Source organism: Salvelinus fontinalis, chromosome 5, assembly GCF_029448725.1.
Source record: "Salvelinus fontinalis isolate EN_2023a chromosome 5, ASM2944872v1, whole genome shotgun sequence".
In the NCBI taxonomy this organism is placed as follows: domain Eukaryota; kingdom Metazoa; phylum Chordata; class Actinopteri; order Salmoniformes; family Salmonidae; genus Salvelinus; species Salvelinus fontinalis.
Window position 1 is genome coordinate 8,045,929 of NC_074669.1, and position 22,802 is coordinate 8,068,730.

At 46.1% G+C, this 22,802-nt stretch overlaps 1 protein-coding gene across 2 annotated transcripts in view; it reads right to left on the minus strand.

Moving 5' to 3' along the window:
- Window positions 1–949: 949 nt before the first annotated feature.
- Window positions 950–22,802, minus strand: part of LOC129855022 (plasma membrane calcium-transporting ATPase 1-like) — a 46,138-nt gene continuing 24,285 nt past the window's right edge. For both annotated transcript variants that reach the window (XM_055922263.1, XM_055922264.1), the window contains exons 3-21: window positions 21,961–22,158; window positions 15,845–16,102; window positions 15,535–15,660; window positions 13,376–13,612; window positions 9,259–9,285; window positions 7,776–7,925; window positions 7,406–7,620; window positions 7,062–7,304; window positions 6,530–6,771; window positions 5,979–6,216; window positions 5,566–5,745; window positions 5,395–5,482; window positions 5,176–5,282; window positions 4,852–5,043; window positions 4,460–4,673; window positions 4,048–4,259; window positions 3,840–3,947; window positions 3,527–3,715; window positions 950–3,369 (exon numbers count right to left, since the gene is read on the minus strand). In XM_055922263.1, coding sequence (XP_055778238.1) covers window positions 2,998–3,369; window positions 3,527–3,715; window positions 3,840–3,947; window positions 4,048–4,259; window positions 4,460–4,673; window positions 4,852–5,043; window positions 5,176–5,282; window positions 5,395–5,482; window positions 5,566–5,745; window positions 5,979–6,216; window positions 6,530–6,771; window positions 7,062–7,304; window positions 7,406–7,620; window positions 7,776–7,925; window positions 9,259–9,285; window positions 13,376–13,612; window positions 15,535–15,660; window positions 15,845–16,102; window positions 21,961–22,158 — 3,596 coding nt within the window. In that variant the 3' untranslated portion in view covers window positions 950–2,997. The remainder of the gene's footprint in view (window positions 3,370–3,526; window positions 3,716–3,839; window positions 3,948–4,047; window positions 4,260–4,459; window positions 4,674–4,851; window positions 5,044–5,175; window positions 5,283–5,394; window positions 5,483–5,565; window positions 5,746–5,978; window positions 6,217–6,529; window positions 6,772–7,061; window positions 7,305–7,405; window positions 7,621–7,775; window positions 7,926–9,258; window positions 9,286–13,375; window positions 13,613–15,534; window positions 15,661–15,844; window positions 16,103–21,960; window positions 22,159–22,802) is intronic.

Consider the following 22,802-nt stretch of genomic DNA (forward strand, 5'->3'; position numbering starts at 1 on the left):
AAAAATAGTGAATTGCAACAACATTTAGGCTTAATATAAACAACTCTCCCGCATCCCATTCCCGCAGCAAGGTGGAGAGGTTAGTGCTATCCGGCATCCCAAGGATCCCGATTAGCATGGACCATGGTGGCTATGTCCCAAGGATTCCAACGAGCATGAACCATGGTGGAGACTATTTAACTTTTTTTTTTTAAATCACACCAACTTCAAACAGCCGTAAACACTATTTTTTGTTGTTGAACATATATTTCACCGCAATTTAGATGGTACAATGATTCCCTACACCGTTCAGTGCTTTTTTGCATCACATAAACTGAAAATGAAGAGTGTAGAACTTCAGCAACCAGAAAATGACAGAGCGATTTCTACAATGACGCTTGCGCCAGTCTGCCATTGTGCTCGAGTAGATGGCCACACTTTTTAGTGATGCCGATATAAGAGAGGGAGGGTGGTTTACCCATCTCCGGTCTGGCTTTTTTTGTCAGAAAGTCTGCATTTTAGAATGCGATTTTGTATTGGCCAAAATGTTTGTTTAGTGAAAAAAGATTGTGAAACACTATCTTTCCACTTTTACTGCAGATATACAGCATTATGCACATTTTCTGAAATTACAATCCAAAAATTCTACATGTAGCTCCTTTAATGAGGGATTTTTCGCTTTTACTTCAGTCATTTTCTGTTAAGGAATTTCACTTCAAGTCAGGTATGACAGGTAATACTTTTTCAATAATAGACTTTATAATAATAGCATTGCAAACAGGGAGAACCAGATACCGGTTGGCCTATAGGGTGTGGTGTGGATTTCTTTTCAGAGACACTGATGGCCAAATTCAATAGGCATTTTAAATTAACTGAGTGTTGCAATAATGACTGAATGTTGAGAAAAAGTAAAAAATATAGAGGACAGATTCAAAACCATTTAGGTAAGCTAAATATTCATATTTTATTTTCAAAACCATAAACATTACTCAACAAGTTTCGAAAATGAATATCGACCACAACAGCCATTGCTCAAAATAAACAGACACAAAGTACTTTATTACCAAATATTGAGATGGGAAAAAAATCCTTAAAGCGGTGGATAAACAGTAATTCCCAATGTGGAATGAAACTACAGAGAAACAAACAAAAGTTGCTTATGTAATCTTTCTTCATTTTTTACCACCTACAGTACTTCCATTGGATTGGGATTTATACCTTCTTCTTAATATGAAGTTTGAAATTGCAATACAGGGAAGAAATCTAGGATCAGTTGAATCTTTTAGATCAAAATGAACAAGATTAAATGGACAAATCCTAGATCAGCACTCCTACTCTGAGATGGCTTATGGATATGGGCCCTGGATTCCAGAAACATAGAATTGGTCCTGCGCTGTGAAAATGTAATAAAACAATAGTAATGTAACAAAACTATCTCCACAACCCAGGACAACATTTTTATTTTGGCATTTCAGGATTTTTGCTTTCTGTGTTTGTTGAATAGCACCCAATGACACAGGACCCTACGATCCTGTCAACCAAAATCAATTCACTGGGTAAACATGTAAAATATTTCCAATTAGATAAATGGTGTTTTTACTGCTGGCTTGCCCCCCCCCCCCCCCCCAAAAAAAAAACTCTGTTTTGAATCATCATTTCATTCCTGCCTCCAAAATGATGATACCCTGACTTTTGTGAGCGATGAAAACTACTTCGTTTTCTCGAAGAAGATACAAAGCTAGGCTATATTTGACAAAATATCAAGTCTCTCTGAAGGAGGTTTAATGCAATAAAGTACTCTGTGCTGAGAGTCTAAAGTCCCCTGTATCTTGAGTAGTTGCTATGTTTCCTGGAGGGTATTTCAAAAAGCAGAATCAATATGGTAGTCAGCTTTAAATAATAACAACCCAAATCTCCCAGGTCAGTTCACGGGAGAGGTCAAATGGAACGGGGCATCAATGGGTAAGGATTACTTTATCAACTAACTGTACATGTTAATGATGTACAGAATCAAGTTATATCAGTTAGCTGGGAAACCCTTTGATCCTATTTGTGAAATACAACCCAGGTCATCAAAACCATTCAGCATATTGAACGTCTTTGAATTACGTGGTTTTTGATCAGGCAACAACCTACTCCTGATTTAAAATTGTAAAAAATGACTTAAAACCAACAATACACTCACTTCACATAATTATCTCTACAGACACATTGTACAGTTTGTATAGTATGTATAGTATCCTTGATTCATAATGAGCTTTTCCATGGAGTCGGTGCTTATCATCTGTGGTCTAGATTTATAGCACTAGTGACAAATGGAAGCTCCACTTTCCAGTAAACATGACATTTAGTTTTGGAATGATTGGGAACAGAGTGAATATTTACAGTGTGGAATTGTGTACATGGATATTTGTGGCTGTTTTCCAGTTATTCTAACCTCTCCCAAAAGACCATAAAACCACTTTCTTACACAAGTTTCTACACAAGTCTTCTTATTTTGCTAGATATTTCTATGTACCTAGCAAAATACATACCAAATAGAACTTGCAGGCAAAATAGTTCAGTTTCAATAGAAACCTGTTTTCTCCTAAAAAAAACAGCAATATCTAAAATACTGTATATATTTTTTTAATTTCACAGCCCCACGTTGTACATGTTATTACGTAGGTCTTTCACAGACAATCAAAGTTTTACAAATGTGTAAACAGGTCTGCTTTCACAACATGAATGAAATCGTAAAAATATACATAGCCAATGCATTAATTCTTTAGAAGTATTGCTGATGTACAGCAATGCGTCCCAGCCTCCCTGTTCATTCAATTACTTTTTTTAAACGTAGTCTATAACTCTTTCACTCAAAATGTGCACCCCTCCATCGATACAAGACCAAAAAATCGGAAATATCTGATGTCCTCAATTCCAGTCCAAACCAAAACTTCTAGAAGCCTCCTCTCCCCACGTCTTGGTATTGTTGAGTGGGCTGAGGTCAGTGGGCCATTACTGGTACTACGGTCCAGCTCAGAGGGACGTCTCCAGGCTGTTCAGCGGGCTCCCAGGGCACGCCGGAAGCACAGCACTCTCAGGATTCCCACTAATCTTTGGGCTCTCCTTGTGGAGGGGGATGACCATATCCACAGCGTTATTGTTCTGGTTGGGCGAGGACGGGAGGGTGGCCAGCTTGGAGTGTGGGGGCAGAGTCTGTGCAGCGTTGCGCTTGGTGGGAGCATCATCCTCCCCCTCTGTGTCGTCAATGAGTGGGATCTGTGGCTCTGAGTCTTCTATCCTGAACTCTGGGGTTGTCATGAAGTTGTGGATGGAGTTGCGGGACTCTGGGGTCTCCAGGCCCTCGTAGGGGGACATAGTGTCTCGGAAGGCATTCACTACGCGGATCTGGACAGTTTGGGGACAACGACACAGTCAAAATATGAGTATTGAGACCCCATTGAAAGTTAATAAAGCACAATACTGAGTTTGTATCCAGGCCAATGGTAGCTATGGTTTGGTGTAAAGCTGAGGGATGATTGTGAGCTGAGTTGACCATACATACCTGAGTCTGGATCCTGCCTAGACCTCTGCACCAGAGGACCTGTCCCCTCCTCATCTCCATCTCAGCATGGTCGATCTCGTCTAGGTCCTCCATCTCCTCCAGCTCCTCCTCAGGGATCTCCTCCTGCTGCGTGCCATGGCCTGCAGACTTTAGGAACTTCAGCCGGCTGGTGGGGACAGTGGTGACCACCTATAAATGAGACACAAACTGAAATGTTGAACTCATTTGGGACAAAACTTTTTTTTGTCATTTAATAACAGGCAAGTAGATCACAGGGACTTTGAAGGACATTAGAAACCGGCAAGAAGCTCACCTGGCCCCACAGTAGACATCCAAAGCCCAAGAAGACACACCAGAGCCATTGGTCGATGGTGAGGCACACACAGCTGAAAGGTTTCCCTCCAAACTGCACTATCACAATCTGGATGACAAAACACAGGGTGATTAGAGAGCAATGTTACTTTCTTTCCAATATGAAATCCCCTGTGTGAATTTCTTGAATGGATCTGAATGCTGCTCACCTGGATGACGAACGTTCCGAACACAATGGAGCAGAAGATCATGTTTTTGAAGATGCCGTCAAAGACGTTGCGCTCGCCGTGGATCTTGCGGGCGTTGATCTCGTTGAAGAGTTGCATCATGACGAAGGTGTTGAAGACAATTGTGTAATGTTCTGAGGGAGGGGCGTGGAGTGGCGCGTACCGCCCACTGTCAATGTCGAACATCTGCTCCCCTGTGGTGGAAACATAGATGCAGTGCATACTGACAAGGCCCACTGGAGACCAGCAATACGGATCATGTAATACAACACATTTGCTTTCATAACTTTATCAAGAACAAAGTTAGATTTCAAAGAGTGAAGAAAAAAAACATGAATTTAATGTCAATGTCCAATTGGCACGACTAACTGAATTGACCCCAGGCGGTATTCACCGGCGAACAGCAGAGTGAAGATGATGGTGAGCTGGTAGACGGCGTGGCCCAGGATGTTCTTCATCATGGTTCGAGAGATGAGGGGCTTGTTGCGGCCGTACGGCTTCCTCAGCAGGAGAGACTCAGTTGGGGGCTCAGTGGCCAGGGCCAGCGAGGCAAAGGTGTCCATGATCAGGTTCACCCACAGCATCTGGACAGCTTTGAGAGGAGAGTCCTGAGGGGAGATGTAGTTTGAGTTATGTATAGCTCTCCACTTTTCAAAGACAGTTGCAACTTGTAGAGTAGATAATAAAAACTCCCTATAGGCAGTTGGACTCTCTCTGTGCCTCAACTTTACAAGCAGAAAGGCAAGATGGGAAGGATGGACATGGCAGAAATAGAGAGTGTCTAGCCTGTGTGATGCAGGCTCCAGTGAAGGCCACAATGACAGCCACCACATTAACCGTCAGCTGGAATTGGAGAAACTTGGAGATGCTATCGTAGACGTTCCGTCCCCACATCACCGCCTTGACGATGCTGCTGAAGTTGTCATCTGTCAGGATGATGTCTGAGGCCTCTTTGGCCACATCCGTGCCTGCAATGCCCTGTGGGCACATCATGTCACAGCGTATTAGTCACAACACCAAAAGTATCCGTCTGGTTGAATAAGAGAGAGAACCTACTCATGTAATATTGATGGGACATAACATGTGCCCGATCTTGGAGTATAATAATACCATGGCAAATCCAACATCAGCTTTCTTCAAGGCAGGGCCGTCATTAGTACCATCTCCTGTTACAGCAACAACTTGTCTTGGTTCTTGTACAGTGCTATCCATTATACCTGTGAACAGAGGCAAGCATCATCCCTTTAGATAATAATATGTGAGACCTAAAAATGTATCTGTAACTTTCCAAAGATAGTGATGAATGAAAAAAAACAAACACAAACATACCTTTCACTAAGGTATGTTTGTCAGTGGGTGAGGATCTTGCAAGCACACGGAGTTTGGGCCAAATCTTATCAATGCGCTCCTGCTCAATCTGGAAGTAGACAGTTCCTTGGGTTACTCTATCATCCCATTTTTTTTTACAGAAACAGTTCTATTTTGTGAGAGGAATATTACCTCTCCCAGTTCGTTTCTAATTCGTCGGTTGAATTCTTTGCCGTCTATACAGAGGAAGTCATCTCCGGGCTGCAGTATGCCACACTTGCTAGCGATGGCCCGAGCCGTGTCGATGTTGTCCCCTGTGACCATGCGCACCGTGATGCCAGCGCGCTGACACCTCTTAATGGCGTCAGGGACCTAGGGTGGAAGAAGAATACCTTACTGTCCATTTTTTCTCTTCAGATTATGGAAATGTGTGTTTTGCTTATAATCCAACGCCCCAGAGACACACTCACAAACACCTGCTTTCCTTTTTAGGGTGATTATACATGTACATTGTTGAGGGATATAGCAGCACAAACATTTACCTTCTTCAATTAATTGGACCTTTGCAACAAGGACCTTTGTTTGGGCTCCAATGGCCCTTTTACCTCTGGCCGTACGGGGTCCTCGATGCCCACCACACACAAACAGGTGAGGCCGGTGAGGATGTCACTTTCGTTTTCCCAGTCAGGCTCGCCGTCGGCAGGGGGGAAGTCCCTGTAGGCCAGGCAGATGGTCCTGAGGCCCTCGGAGGCCATGGGCTCGATCACCTTCTTCACCACGTCATCTCTGTCCCTGGACTTGAAGACCTTAGCCTCCCCATTGGCTGTCATGATCTTACAACACCTGCGTTGAGATAAAAAGGGAATTTATTTTAGGTTTATATTAAGTTTATATACTGTATATATTAGGTTTATATTTATAAACTGTATATATTAGGTTTATATTTATATTAGGTTTATATTTACTTTATATAATGTATATATTAGGTTTATATTTACATACCGTATATATTAGGTTTATATTTATATACTGTATATATTAGGTTTGTATTTATATTAAGTTTATATTTATATTAGGTTTCTGACAAATAATACTGAGCAAGTTAATTTGTTGAGTTAATTTGCACGAAAGGGAAAAACAGAAAGTCCCGGCCTACTTCTTCAGGAGGATCTCTGATGCTCCTTTGCTGAACATGCGGTAGCTCCCATCTGCGTTCTTTAGCACCGTGCTCATGGACTTCCTGACTGAGTTGAAGGTGTAGACCTTGAAGAGCTTCTCCTCTGGGATCTCATTGCGGATGGTCATATAGTCCCGTCTCAGATCCAAGGCAAAGCCCAGCAAGGCACATTCAGTCTTGTTGCCCACTTGGCGCGGCAACCCGCCCTCCTTCTCAGGAGACTGAGACAAACCATTTACACATTAAGGTCAGTTCCAAACTTCAAATCAACTAACATAAATGAAATTCTTTACAAATATTTCCCATTGATATCAATGCATGATTGAAATGAAAGTCTAAGTACCCAGATCTCAAGAGGATTTGGCTCTGGCTTGAAATCCCTGACCTGGCACTCAATTTATTTAAACAGATGTCAATAAAAGATTGCCAAGAAAAGAGCTTTATTGCAGATCTTTTTGTGCTCTGTTTGCCAGAGTTGAAAATCTCAACAGAGTGAAATATTTTCACTTACCATGATCTTGGAAGTGTAAGCACAGTTGACTCCGATGCCCATAATGAGCAGGTTCAAGACTTTGCCTGGGATGAGGTCAGGCTCAGGAACCACCCTGTAGTGCCTGTCTCCCAGATAAGCCTGGACCACGGTCATCCTGTTCATGGTTAATGTCCCCGTTTTGTCAGAGCAGATGGCTGTGGCGTTGCCCATGGTTTCACAGGCATCCAGGTGCCTCACTAGGTTGTTGTCTTTCATCATTTTCTGAGGAAGAGAGGAGGCTATTATTTGTGATCTGGCAATGCGTTTCTTAATTACTCCTGTCTGAATTATACATACTGTATTAACATAGTAGTGATACCTACTTTGACAGAGTAGGCTAATGAGATGGTGACGGCCAAGGGGAGACCTTCGGGTACGGCCACCACTAGCACAGTTACACCAATGATGAAGAACTTGACACAGAACTGAATGTAGATGGGTGTGCAGTCCGCGACCCATGGTAGGCCCTGGATCCAGAAGGTGTCCACCATAAACAGAGTTATCAGGATGATTACTGTCAATCCCGACATGAACAGGCCTGGACAGGGGAAAGGATAGGAGTGAACACAATGAAAGAGGAAAATATCTTTAATGACGACAAACTGAGACAATCTGCTGTGGAAATCAAACGCACTTTCAGAATTCCGAATTTTGCTTGGCTGAAATAGAGGGCTTCCCTTGTGATGGTCTTACCTGCTTTGCCGATCTGCACCGCTAATTTGGTCAACTTCCCCTGGAGCACAGACTTTTCCTTCTTTGGTAGGTTAGCTTTCTTCTTCTCCTCTCCTCCGTCGTCACAGTTTAGGGGCTGCATCTCCACGCCTGCACCACCCTTAGACTTACCTGAGGGAGACGAGAGGATGGGTTCAAATGAAATTAAGTTGAAATAGAGACATTTTGGTAAACATCGGGTTCACATCTAATTCACAACATGGGCCCTTCAAAACAAATTTCCTCAGAGATGACAAGAGTGTAACTATACTCCCCGAATAACTATACTCTATAACTATACTCACTGAGTAACTATGCTCTCTGAGTAACTAACTAACTATACTCCAGAAGTGGATATATTCCCTGAGTAACTAACTGAACTCCCTGAGTAACTAACTATACACCCTAAGCAACTACACTCCCTGAGTAAATAACTATACTACCTGAATAATTAGACTCTCTGAGTAACTAACTATACTCCCTGAGTAACTAACAATAGTCCTTGAGTAACTATACTCCCTGAGTGTAAGGAATAAGATAAGGCATAAGGCAGTAAAAACCAGGAGAAAACTACTTCTACACTATCAATACTGTAACATTCCCTTCAGTTCTCTCTTTATTTTTTCCAGATACATTAGATAAAAAGTCAAACATTATCAAACATGAGCACCTCATAATACAATAATTGTAATAAGAATTGTTGATGCATCCAATTAACAAGTAATTAAATGGGGGAAATAAAATAGTACATTGGTGTGTAAGGATTCCTAGTTGGATGGCAGGGGTTGTTGATACTGCATGGAAACGGATAGGGGGTGCTATTCTATGTAATACACTGCAGTGACACTATGGTGTTTGGCTCGTAGTCTTTAATCCTAGTCTGGGGATTATTGCTCTTTCTTGGCTGAGATTCTCTACAAGCCAATCCAACCGCCATCATCCCAAAACATGCCCACGTTCTGTAAATGTACAAACACACACGCACTAGAACCCTAAATACTCAACACGTTATAAACGGAAGTAAAGGCACCTTGTTCACCCAGGCAAATGTGTGAGTTAGCGTGTGTGTGTAAGTGTTTAAGTGTGCTGATCCGAAAACAGTACAGGTTGTTAGCTAAAGGAAGAAAAGCGGAGGGGGAAAGCAGCTGCTGAGATTAAGAGCTGAAATCTCCTTGGTCCTAATCACCATGAGCGGAGTCAAGAGCACCTGCTGCTCGGACCACAGGGACACACACATTACCATATGCCCTCAGGGAAACACAGGGCCGCACCGGCGGCCGGAGCGATTCGTAGCGAGGCCTAGCTCAGACTTTACCCACCTCACGCAGACCAGATCATACAGAGTCTATATTAACACACAAACCAAACTATACAGTACTCAATATAAACACACCATGCTCGTGAAGTGCACACAAATACAAATTAGCAGCTTCAATATAGATATAACACACAATAACAAACCTACCTTTCTTGTTTTTCTCGTCTTTCTTATCTGTGGAGAGAAAGAAACGACTGCACTTAAAAATGTATCCATTTACACATCAGCAAAGAGCTTCTCACTTTTGCAGAGTGGCAAAACCCTTCTAGTTGTAATGTGTTCCCTTGGATGTGAGTTTTATTGACGGATAGCCCTTATACATCGCATTGGAAACTAAGAGGTGTAAATGCTATGACATGCATTCCTGTCTCAACTCCCTAATAGTGTACTCCCTCACTATGACAATCCCCTGATCAATGATACTGGGATTACAGACTTAAACACAACGCTCCCCTAACACTCTTGGCAGGAAGCTAAGGCCCAGGTTGTTTAATTCACAGTAACTGTTTTTAGCCGGGGGTGTGACAGGAGAGAGGTTCATGGTCCAACTGACCCAACTGCAGCCAGTTAACTGATATGTTAACCAACAGAGATCTTAAATCTGCATCTTCTATAGTGCTCCCACATGCTGTTATTAACATGCACCACAATTCAGCTATTGAAACTGTTTGTGTATTGTGGTGTAAAGTGGGAACTTTGTTATTCAGTGTTTTTATCATTGGCCCAGCATCTGAGTGGAAGTATTGAATGTGCATGTCACTCACACACCATTGGCAGACATCTTATTGTTGAAGATAGTAAAAAAAAAATTAGACATTTTAATAGATGACCCAAAGCCAAAAACGCCATTTTACTATCTCTCTTGAATGATTGATTGACCACTTCCGTTAATAAAGGGTGAATAACCTTGTCTGACATCACCTCTATGGAAGCAAATAGCTTTATGTCATGCCACTGGCACAATGTAGCAAGTGTATGCCTTATAGGATAAAAGATAGCATAATCGAATATGTTATAGCACTTGTTGGACAGAGTTTTTCAAAACAATTCCATTTTATGTTTACTCCTATGGTGAGTCTCAATCAAAAGCAAGTAGGTCTATTCCTAACAGTTAATACAATGGACAGAGGTGAAAGGTTCATTTGTGTAACGGCTTTCCTCCTCCTCTTCATCAGAAGAGGAGGAGCAGGGATCGAACCAAAATGCAGCTGAGTTTGTAGACATGATTTATTAACGAAAAACACGAAGTCGACTAATACACTAACAAAACAAGTAAACGGTGTAGACAGATCTGAACGATGGACTCACATAACACACGAGAACGCACGAACAGGGAAAAAAGCCTACACATAAATGACACTGAACAAACAAACCGAAACCAGTCCCGTGTGGCGTAACGACATACACAAACACAGGAGACAATCACCCACAACGAACACTGTGAAAACACCTACCTAAATATGACTCTTAATTAGAGGAACGCCAAACACCTGCCTCTAATTAAGAGCCATACCAGGCAACCCATAAACCAACATAGAAACAGAAAACATAGAATGCCCACCCAAACTCACGTCCTGACCAACTAACACATATAACAAACTAACAGAAATAGGTCAGGAACGTGACATAACCCCCCCCATAAGGTGCGAACTCCGGGCGCACCAGCACAAAGTCTAGGGGAGGGTCTGGGTGGGCATCTGACCACGGTGGTGGCTCAGGCTCCGGGCGAGGTCCCCACCCCACCATAGTCAATCCCAGCTTCCATCTCCCCCTATGAATGTCCACCCTCATCTTACCCCCACAAAATCCTCTTGGTAACATCAACAACAGGGACAGCACCGGGACAGAGGGATAGATCAAGACAGAGGGATAGCTCAAGACAGAGGGATAGATCAGGATATAGAGGTAGCTCAGGATAGAGAGGGAGATCAGGATAGAGGGGCAACTCCGGACTGAAAGGCAGCTCCGGACAGAGAGACAGCTCTGGACTGAGGGGCAGTTCTGGGTAAACAGCCGCTCTGGGCTAAGGGACAGCTCATGACTGGCTAACGTCTCTGGACGCTCATGGCTGGCTGACGGCTCTCGACGCTCATGGCTGGCTGACGGTTCTCGACGCTCATGGCTGGCTGACGGCTCTCGACGCTCATGGCTGGCTGACGGCTCTCGACGCTCATGGCTGGCTGACGGCTCTCGACGCTCATGGCTCGCTGACGGCTCTGGACGCTCATGGCTCGCTGACGGCTCTGGACGCTCATGGCTGGCTGAAGGCTCTGGACGCTCATGGCTCACTGACGGCTCTGGCAGATCCTGTCTGGTTGGCGGCTCTGGCAGATCCTGTCTGATTGGCGGCTCTGGCAGATCCTGTCTGGTTGGCGGCTCTGGCAGATCCTGTCTGGTTGGCGGCTCTGGCAGATCCTGTCTGGTTGGCGGCTCTGGCAGATCCTGTCTGGTTGGCGGCTCTGGCAGATCCTGTCTGGTTGGCGGCTCTGGCAGATCCTGACTGATAACTGGCTCTAGCGGCTCCTGACTGGCTATCGGCTCTGACGGCTCGGGACAGACGGGCGGCTCTAATGGCTCAGGACAGACGGATGGCTCAGACGGCGCTGGGGAGACGGATGGCTCAGACGGCGCTGGGGAGACGGATGGCTCAGACGGCGCTGGGGAGACGGATGGCTCAGATGGCGCTGGGGAGACGGATGGCTCAGATGGCGCTGCGGAGACGGATGGCTCAGACTGCACCTGTCTGGCGGAAGGCTCTGGCTGCTCCTGTCTGGCGGAAGGCTCTGTAGGCTCATGGCAGACGGGCAGCTTTGCAGGCTCATGGCAGACAGGCAGTTCATGCGCCGTTGGGCAGACGGCAGACTCTGGCCGGCTGGGACGCACTGTAGGCTTGGTGCGTGGTGCCGGAACTGGAGGCACCTGACTGAGGACACGCACTTCAAGCCTAGTGCGGGGAGCAGGGACAGGACACACTGACCTCTCGAAGCGCACTATATTCCTGGTGCGTGGTACCGGACTGAGGGCACGCACCTCAGGACGAGTGCGGGGAGAAACAGTGTGCACAGGACTTAGGAGACGCACATGTGGCTTAGTGCGCGGTGCCCGAACTGGAGGCACTGGACTGGAGACACGCACCATAGGGAGAGTGCGTGGAGGAGGAACAGGACTCTGAAAACGCACTGGAAGCCTGGTGCGTGGTGTAGGCACTGGTGGTACTGGGCTGGGGCGGGGAGGTAGTGCCGGAAATACCGGACTGTGAAGGCGTACTGGCTCCCTTGAGCACCGAGCCTGCCCAACCTTACCTGGTTGAATGCTCCCCGTCGCCCGACCAGTGCGGGGAGGTGGAATAACCCGCACTGGGCTATGCACTCGTACAGGAGACACCATGCGCTCTACTGCGTAACATGGCGCCTGCCCGTACTCCTGCTCTCCACGGTAAGCCTGGGAAGTGGGCGCAGGTCTCCTACCTGCCCTTGGCCCACTACCTCTTAGCCACCCCCCAAGAAATTTTTGGGGTCTCCTCTCGGGCTTCCAGCCACCTCTCCTTGCTGCCTCCTCATACCACCGCCTCTCAGCTTTCGCTGCCTCCAGCTCAGCTTTGGGACGGCGATATTCTCCCGGCTGTGCCCATGGACCTCTCCCGTCCAATATTTCCTCCCAAGTCCATGATTCCTGTGTATAATCCTGCTTGACTTCACGCCGCTTGGTTCTGGATTGGTGGGTGATTCTGTAACGGCTTTCCTCCTCCTCTTCATCAGAAGAGGAGGAACATGGATTGAACCAAGGCGCAGCGGAGTTTATAGACATGATTTATTAACGAAAAACACGAACTCGACTAATACACTAACAAAACAAATAAACGGTGTAGACAGATCTGAACGATGGACTCACATAACACACGAGAACGCACGAACAGGGAAAAAAGCCTACACATAAATGACACTGAACAAACAAACCGAAACCAGTCCCGTGTGGCGTAACGACATACACAAACACAGGAGACAATCACCCACAACGAACACTGTGAAAACACCTACCTAAATATGACTCTTAATTAGAGGAACGCCAAACACCTGCCTCTAATTAAGAGCCATACCAGGCAACCCATAAACCAACATAGAAACAGAAAACATAGAATGCCCACCCAAACTCACGTCCTGACCAACTAACACATATAACAAACTAACAGAAATAGGTCAGGAACGTGACAGTTTGACACATTTAGTGACAGATGGCTATGAAAGTACAATCCAGTTTAACATACTTTTCTTGTCCAGTTTGTCTTTCTTGTCCTTCTTTTCTTTCTTCTCTTTCTTTTTCCTCTCATTCTCTTTCTTCTTCTCCTCTTTCTCCCTCTTTTTCTTTTCCTTCTCCGCCTTTTCGTCCTCATCGTCATCTTCGTCTTCCTCGGCTCCAAGTAGTGTGAAAATGATGCCGGTCTGGGAGTTGACACCTACTGCTGTGATCAATATCTTCCCAGAACCCTCCATGACGTGGGTACCTGACGAAAGAAAAGACAGACATGATCACAGGAACCTAAACAATGGAATCTCTCCAACTAAAATGGGATGGTACTTTTTCAGATTTTATTGCATGTTTGAGAAAAGTGAAGAGGGGCATCTGTTAAATATGTAATTAAATATGTAATTAAACTTGTATGGCCTAACAGTATCTATGGAGGAATAGAGAGCGTGCTGTTTCAAGTAGCTGTTGACTCCTAAGAGCTCTTAAGAAGAGTGATTGACAGTAATAGGAAAAGGCTATAACGTCTGATGCACCAAACAGATATTTAATTTCAGAATGTATTAAAATTAGGTTAAGATTAGAGTTACGAGGTAGGGTAAGTGTTAGGGTCAGGGCTAAGGGTTTGGTTAAGGTTAGGGTAAAGGTAAGGGACAGTTTTAAGTTTTGGCTAGTCGGTTTAAGCGTCAGCTGTGTCCTTATAGCCTCTCCCACAACAATAATATATACCAGGCTTTTTTGGTCATGATAGACAGGGCATGAGTAGTAATGTTGTTATTCTCTACTTGAGTAGTAATGGAAAATCTAATTGTCCATTCTATCACCTAAATCCCCATTCATTCACTTTTTTGGGGTGCTTGCCAGTGCCACAGCAAAAACAGTATTTCAAGGGAGAAAAACAAGTGCCTCAATCTATTATCATCTCTTAGTAGTAGTCTACAAACAAGGAGACCCATGTGGTCGTGTTGTGCAGTGGCAGTCAAGCCTTCAAGCTACAATCCATGAGGAAGTTTGATTAAAGTGAGGTTTTGAAGTGAGGTTTTGCATAATTTCAGCCAGTAGATTTGAAAGTAGTGCTCACAAAGAGTAGCTGCTGCCTTGGCAAATATGAGACAAAACGGGTCCCCGAAATTGGTCACAATTGTCTACTACGTCATCCATTTCGTATGATATTTTGCAAATTGCATGGGGCTATGGCCCATGACGTGAACATGCAAAACCGATAAGGGAGAAGAGCCCTTCTCAAATGGAACAGCAATCTGTTGTCAACAAGGCAGGATGATGCATCGTTCAGAAACCAGAAAATATATGTTTGAATTTTCAAACTACTTTTCATTGAGAAGGCAGAAAAAGCCTGTTAATCAAAATCAATCATGTTTGCATGTGAAAACACAGAATCCTACTCATTACTCCACGTGCTTAAAACTACGTAACCTTTGTTTTGAGCCAACTTCGCCGTTGGCCAGAACGAGGGCACCTGGCTCACGCCCGGGAGGCAACTCAGTTCCAAAACGAATGCAATCAACGCTAACCCGCTTCACCCGGGACGTGCTCGGGGCATTAACAGAACGCCCTCATTAATTAAAACAATAACAAAGTGGCACCCCGCCTCTGTTTCTTTAAAAAGCTGAGTGATAGGCCTGGATAAATGTAAGCACTCTCAAATTCATAGAACAAGAAATGGATGCAAGGACTGACCATCCATGATAATATTATTTTTTTATTTAACATTTATTTAACTAGGCAAGTCAGTTAAGAACACATTTTTATTTACAATGACGGCCTACCCCGACCAAACCCGGACAATGCTGGGCCAATAGTGCGCTGCCCTGTGGGACTCCCAATCACGGCCGGATGTGATACAGCCTGGATATCAAAATTACATTTTTAACCATGTTTTGAGGCTATACAGTGTTTGTTTAATGTTGTTGATAAACATTGTAGTAAAACAAGCTTTTGATGGGGCACAACAGTTGAACAAAGCTCATGAGGCATTTATAAAGTTATTTTTTCAAGAATCAATATCATTCACTAATAATTTTAAAAAATGTACTTATCAACTAAGGATTGTAGCTTGAAAGGCGAGCGATACCACTGGGCGTTATACAGTCTGATCCATATTGGATTTGTAACTAGACATCAGCCATATTATATGGAGAGAGGAAGGCTCATCATCATTACCTGACAGCAGCATGGGATCGTTGTCCAATGTCTTCTTGACATGGTCAGATTCACCGGTTAGAGAGCTTTCATCGATTTTCAAATCATTTCCCTGGATCAATACACCATCAGCAGGAAGAAGGTCACCTGGAAAAACATACACCAGACTGTTCAGCTGGGTGAGTTAGCTCATTTACCCCAGATTCAGACAGAGTAGAGGAAAAAAGTAGGATTGAAGATGCTCTTTGGTTTTAGGGCACACACACACATATGCAAGCTAGCACACGGACACAAATAAACACAGAACAGCATTTTTCTTTCAGGACCATACCGTATTTCACTTGTGCAACATCGCCGACGACGATCTCAGCCACGTGGATCTGGATGACTTGGCCTCCGCGGACCACCGTAAACTTCTGCTCTTGTTCAATACGGCTCTGCAGCCCGCGGAACTGCTTCTCTTTACTCCAGTCGTTGAACGCTGTCACCAGGACCACACAGACGACGGACAGGAGGATGGCTGCACCCTCAATCCAGCCCGCGTCTGCCTCCCCCTCATCCTCCACTCCTCCCGCTGCCTTTCCACAATCTGAAAGAAAAGGGACAGTTGTCACTATCTGGACGTGCTACAAAGGACAGAAGGACATTGCATTCCCTCCAGAATTGTGTTTTTATACCTTGGCCTAACCTTAAATTGAGGACAAGTAGCTCATTCATTATGATGACATTGTCAATTTTGTCTTTGGTAACATGGCCATTACCCAAAGGATCCCACAGAAAGTATCCTACAATGATTATAAAACAGGAAGTACACTGTCTTGATCACAGGAAGTACACTCGCGACCCACTACTGCCACTGAAGTCCTTTGTGGAATGGGATTATGGATTGATTGACGTGTATCAGTATCAGAGTGAACCCCTTTATGATTAGATAATAGGCAGGATATTCACACTTTGTACCAAGCTATATCTCTTTCTATCAACAAAGTCAGAGACTTGTGACAATCCCCAGGAAGACACAGCAACAAAGTGCCGTCTGAAATTAGATCTGCTTGTTTTGGTCTGCAATGAAATCCCAACTATCCGTCCAATACCAGCAACTGCACAAACCAGACGCATGTATGACTGCATGCGTGAAGTTTACAGTTGCAAAGTAGCAACAATCAGATCTTTTGGTATTTGATTGAGTAAATATGAATCACCTGGTGATTAATCCATTAGAGCAGGTATTCCCAAACTGGGGTACCCCCAGGGGTACGCGCAATGCCGTGGGGGGTACGCCAAATAAAAATGTGATTCACATTTTCAAACAGTACATTTATATTTTCCAACGGGGCTATACATTTGGGTGAGGTGTTTATCTCGCCTGAGTAGCCTCGTTTCACTGCCAAAAATAAAATTAAACCATCTAGTGTTCAGCAAAATAACAACACAATGTGAAATACAGGTAGCCTAGTCCAATAATTAACATCCAAACACATTAACTGTTACTCTGTCTCGGGAAACGTTCACTCTTGCGCAGACATTTAGAAACAAAACATGACAATTTGAAAAATAAGCCACAGGAGTTTATTGAGCGAGAATAAAGACGACTTTCGAGGTGTAAGACATGTATAAAAGCAACAGATAGCATTAATAAGAAGGGGCTAGATGCTGAGCTACCGAGTGGCTAGGATAGGCAAGCCCCATACTATTGTGGAGGACTTACTTCTTCCTGCTGCCGCAGATATGGCTGGGACAATGCTCGGGGAAAAGGCCCAAAAAACTATACAGACAATGTCTTCATCAAACAACACTGTTTCACGACGCATTAGTGACATGGCAAGAGATGTTTTGATCAACTACTCCTTCGCATACAAGCCAGTGAATTATATGCGTTACAGCTGGATGAGTCAACAGACGTGGCGGGCCTTTGCACAGCTCCTGGTTTATGTCCGTTCTGTTTATGTGGAGTCATTTAAGGAAGACATCCTCTTCTGCAAACCACTGGAAACCAGGACAACATGAGAGGATATTTGGACAGCTTTGTGACATCAAATGGATTTTGGTGGTCAGGATGTGTTGGTATCTGTACTGATGGCGCAAAAGCCATGACAGGGAGACATAGTGGAGTGGTTACGCGCATGCAAGCAGTTGCTCCCGACGCCACTTGGGTACACTGCAGCATCCACCAAGAGGCTCTTGCTGCCAAGGGAATACCTGACAGTTTGAAATACATTTTGGACACTACAATTGTAAATAACTTTGTTAAAGCAAGGCCTCTGAACTCTTGGGTATTTTCTGCACTATGCAATGATATGTGCAGCAACCATGTAATGCTTTTACAACATACAGAAGTGCTTTGGTTATCAAGGGGCAAAGTATTGACACGTTTTTTAAATTAAGAGATGAGCTCAAAGTTTTCTTTACTGACCATAATTTTCACTTGTCTGACCGCTTGCATGATGATGAGTTTCTCACACGACTGGCCTATCTACGTGATGTTTTTTCTCGCCTGAATGATCTGAATCTAGGATTACAGGGACTCTCTGCAACCATATTCAATGTCCGGGACAAAATTGAGGCTAAGAAGTTGGAGCTCTTTTCTGTCTGCATTAAAAAGGACAACACACATGTCTTTCCATCATTGTATTTTTTCTGTGTGGAAATTAACTCAAGCTTACAAACAATGTCAAATTTGATATAGCGAAGCACCTGAGTGAGCTGGGTGCGCAATTACCCAGGTACTTTCCAGAAACAGATGACATAACAACTGGATTCGTTATCCCTTTCATGCCCTGCCTCCAGTCCACTTACTGATATCTGAACAAGAGACCCTCATCGAAATTGCAACAAGCAGTTCTGTGAAAATTTAATTTAATCAGAAGCCACTGCCAGATTTCTGGATAGGGCTATGCTCAGATTTCTTGCCTTGGCAAATCAAGCTGTTAAGACACTGATGCCCATTGCAACCACGTACCTATGTGAGAGTGGATTCTCTGCCCTCACTAGCATGAAAACTAAATACAGGCACAGACTGTGTGTGGAAATGATTTAAGACTGAGACTCTCTACAATACAATCCAACATTGCAGAGTTATGCATCTTTTCAAGCACACCCTTCTCATTAACCTGTGTTGAGATATTTACAATTTTCAATGAACAAATAAGATTTCATATGTAAGATTGCTAAATAAAGAGCAAAATTATTGATTATCTGTAAAGGTCGTCATCGTCGTTCTACTCCTCAGACGAGTTGGAGCATGGATCGGACCAACACGCAGAGTGGGTAGTGCTCATGATCATTTATTAAAATGAAACTGAACACTAACACGAAACAAAATAACAAAAATGAGTACAACCGACAACAGTCCCGTGTGGCACGAATACAAACACGGAAACAAACACCCAACAAACACACGTGAAACCCCGGCTGCCTTAGTATGATTCTCAGAGACAACGATTGACAGCTGCCTCTGATTGAGAATCATACCAGGCCGAACACAAAATCCCAACATAGAAAATCACACATAGACAAACCCACCCAACTCACGCCCTGACCAACTAAATAAATACAAGACAAAAGAAAACAGGTCAGGAACGTGACATAACCCCCACCTTAAGGTGCGAACTCCGGGCGCACCAGCATAAACTCTAGGGGAGGGTCTGGTTGGGCGTCTGTCCACGGTGGCGGCTCTGGCGCTGGTCGTGGTCCCCACCCCACCATAGTCAATCCCCTCTTCCGTAGCCTCCTCCAAATTAACCCCACTAGATTAAGGGGCAGCACCGGACTGAGGGGCAGCACCGGACTGAGGGGCGGCACCGGAATGAGGGGCAACACCGGACTGAGGGACGGATCCTAGCTGGCTGGCTCTGGCGGATCCTGGCTGGCTGGCTCTGGCGGATCCTGGCTGGCCGGCTCTGGCGGATCCTGGCTGGACGGCTCTGGCGGATCCTGGCTGGACGGCTCTGGCTGGTCCTTGCTGGGCGGCTCTGGCTGGTCCTGGCTGGACGGCTCTGGCTGGTCCTGGCTGGTCCTGGCTGGACGGCTCTGGCTGGTCCTGGCTGGGCGGCTCTGGCTGGTCCTGGCTGGGCGGCTCTGGCTGCTCATGGCCGGCTGGCGGCTCTGGCTGCTCATGGCCGGCTGGCGGCTCTGGCTGCTCATGGCCGGCTGGCGGCCCTGGCTGGTCCTGGCCGGCCGGCTCTGGCTGGTCCTGGCCGGCCGGCTCTGGCTGGTCCTGGCCGGACGGCTCTGGCTGGTCCTGGCCGGACGGCTCTGGCTTCTCCTGTCTGGCGGAAGGCTCTGGCTGCTCCTGTCTGGCGGAAGGCTCTGGCTGCTCCTGTCTGGCGGAAGGCTCTGGCTGCTCCTGTCTGGCGGAAGGCTCTGGCTGCTCCTGTCTGGCGGAAGGCTCTGGCTGCTCCTGTCTGGCGGAAGGCTCTGGCTGCTCCTGTCTGGCGGAAGGCTCTGGCTGCTCCTGTCTGGCGGAAGGCTCTGGCTGCTCCTGTCTGGCGGAAGGCTCTGGCTGCTCCTGTCTGGCGGAAGGCTCTGGCTGCTCCTGTCTGGCGGACGGCTCTGGCTGCTCCTGTCTGGCGGAAGGCTCTGGCTGCTCCTGTCTGGCGGAAGGCTCTGGCTGCTCCTGTCTGGCGGACGGCTCTGGCTGCTCCTGTCTGGCGGAAGGCTCTGGCTGCTCCTGCCTGGCGGAAGGCTCTGGCTGCTCCTGTCTGGCGGACGGCTCTGGCTGCTCCTGTCTGGCGGACGGCTCTGACGGCTCGGGACAGACGGGCAGCTCTGACGGCTCGGGACAGACGGACATCTCTGACGGCTCGGGACAGACGGACAGCTCTGACGGCTCGGGACAGACGGACAGCTCTGACGGTGCTGTGCAGGCAGGCAGCTCTGACGGTGCTGTGCAGGCAGGCAGCTCTGTCGGTGCTGTGCAGGCAGGCAGCTCTGACGGTGCTGTGCAGGCAGGCAGCTCAGACGGCGCTGGGCAGGCAGACAGTTCAGACAGCGGCTGCGCTGGAGAGGAGGAAGGCTCTGACAGCGCTGGACAGGCGGGAGCAACTGGAGAGAGAAGACGGAGAGACAGCCTGGTGCGGGGGGCTGCCACCGGAGGACTGGTACGTGGAGGTGGCACCGTAAAAACCGGACCGTGAAGGAGGACACGTGCTCTTGAGCACCGAGCCTGCCCAACCTTACCAGGTTGAATGATCCCCGTAGCCCTGCCAGTGCGGCGAGGTGGAAAAACCCGCACTGGGCTATGCAGGCGAACCGGGGACACCATTTGTAAGGCTGGTGCCCTGTACGCCGGCCCGAGGAGACGCACTGGAGGCCAGATGCGTTGGGCCGGCTTCATGACACCCGGCTCGATGCCCAACCTAGCCCGGCCAGTGCGGCAAGGTGGAATAGCCCGCACTGGACTAAGCACGCGTACTGGGGAAACCGTGCGCTTTACCGCATAACACGGTGTCTGACCAGTACGACGCCCTCTCACTCCACGGTAAGCACGGGGAGTTGGCTCAGGTATCCTACCCGGCTTTGCCACACCCCGCGTGTGCCCCCACCCAATACATTTTTGGGTCTGACTCTCGGGCTCCCAACCGCGTCGCTGCGCTGCCTCCTCATACCAGCGCCTCTCTGCCTTCGCTGCCTCCAACTCCGCCTTGGGACGGCGATATTCCCCCGGCTGAGCCCAGGGTCCTTTGCCGTCCAGGATCTCTTCCCAAGTCCATGAGTCCTGTGTCCTCGGTCTCTGCTGCTGTCTGTTCCCACTCTGCTTGATCCTTTTTTGGTGGGTGTTTCTGTAACGGTCGTCATAGTCGTTCTCCTCCTCAGATGAGGAGGAGCATGGATCGGACCAACACGCAGAGTGGGTAGTGCTCATGATCATTTATTAAAACGAAACTGAACACTAACACGAAACAAAATAACAAAAATGAGTACAACCGACAACAGTCCCGTGTGGCACGAATACAAACACCCACCAAACACACGTGAAACCCCGGCTGCCTTAGTATGATTCTCAATCAGGGACAACGATTGACAGCTGCCTCTGATTGAGAATCATACCAGGCCGAACACAAAATCCCAACATAGAAAATCACACATAGACAAACCCACCCAACTCACGCCCTGACCAACTAAATAAATACAAGACTAAAGAAAACAGGTCAGGAACGTGACATTATCATTATATTATTATTTGTGCCCTGGTCCTAAAAGAGCTCTTTGGCACTTCCCACGAGCCGGGTTGTGACAAAAACTCACACTCATTCTTATGTTTAATAAATGTATCGTGTGGCGGGCTTACAATGATGGCAAAAAAACAACATTTGAGAGTGCGCTGACCCTGGTGCTAGAGGGGGTTCGCAGCTGGATGTTGAATGTTTGAAGGGGTACGGGACTATAAAAAGTTTGGGAAGCACTGCATTAGAGGACATGGTATTTCAAATAAGAGTATATACTTACTTTCTCTTTCGGCATCTGGAGGTCTATAAAAAGAAAGGCCTAATGAAATGATGGCTGCCACTTCTAGGATAATTAGTGTCACATCTTGCAACGCTTCCCACACTAACTGAAGAAATGTTTTTGGCTTTTTTGGAGGTATAACGTTCTGTCCAAACTCCTCTTTCCTTCTGGCGATGTCGTCAGCATGCCCTCCTAACCCTAGAGACGAAGGAGGGAAAGGAATTATTAACAACTGTATGGTATTTTGTATTGTCTAGAATTCATATAGTATCAGATACAGATATAGGATCTTAATCTGAGCCATAATAATACTGCAGCAACAGGAAAGGGGAATTATTATGTGAAATATTATTGATGGACCTTTTCGTAGGGACATAAACTTCAGAAGCCTTTTTAAACATCATGCATTGCAGGAAAGATCTGCAACGGGATGATAATCTGTACATGCATCCCAAAATGAATAGAAGAATAGTGTTACTCTCCCCCCTGGTTGAACTCCCATTTCTGAGCAAAGTAATGCAGACCTGTCTGTTTGAACTTTTCATTATGTTCACACACTGAACAGCAGAAACAGAACCTGTCAAGAACGGTTAGAGTTGTTTGTTTTTGGGGGCTTTCTAACCTGAAGCTTTAGACCTTTGTGGTGGCTCTGCATGGGCTGTGTTCATGACTAAACCTGACAAAGGTCGGAGGACCATGAACACTGCCCACGGAATGTTACATCACAAGGGTCTTTAGAACAGGCTAGGCAAATCAATGCCATTCAAAGCCCTCTTCTGCCCTCAAACAACATGCTAGACTCAACAGTATGTTAAATAGCACTGGCATGTGCAAAAAGACCA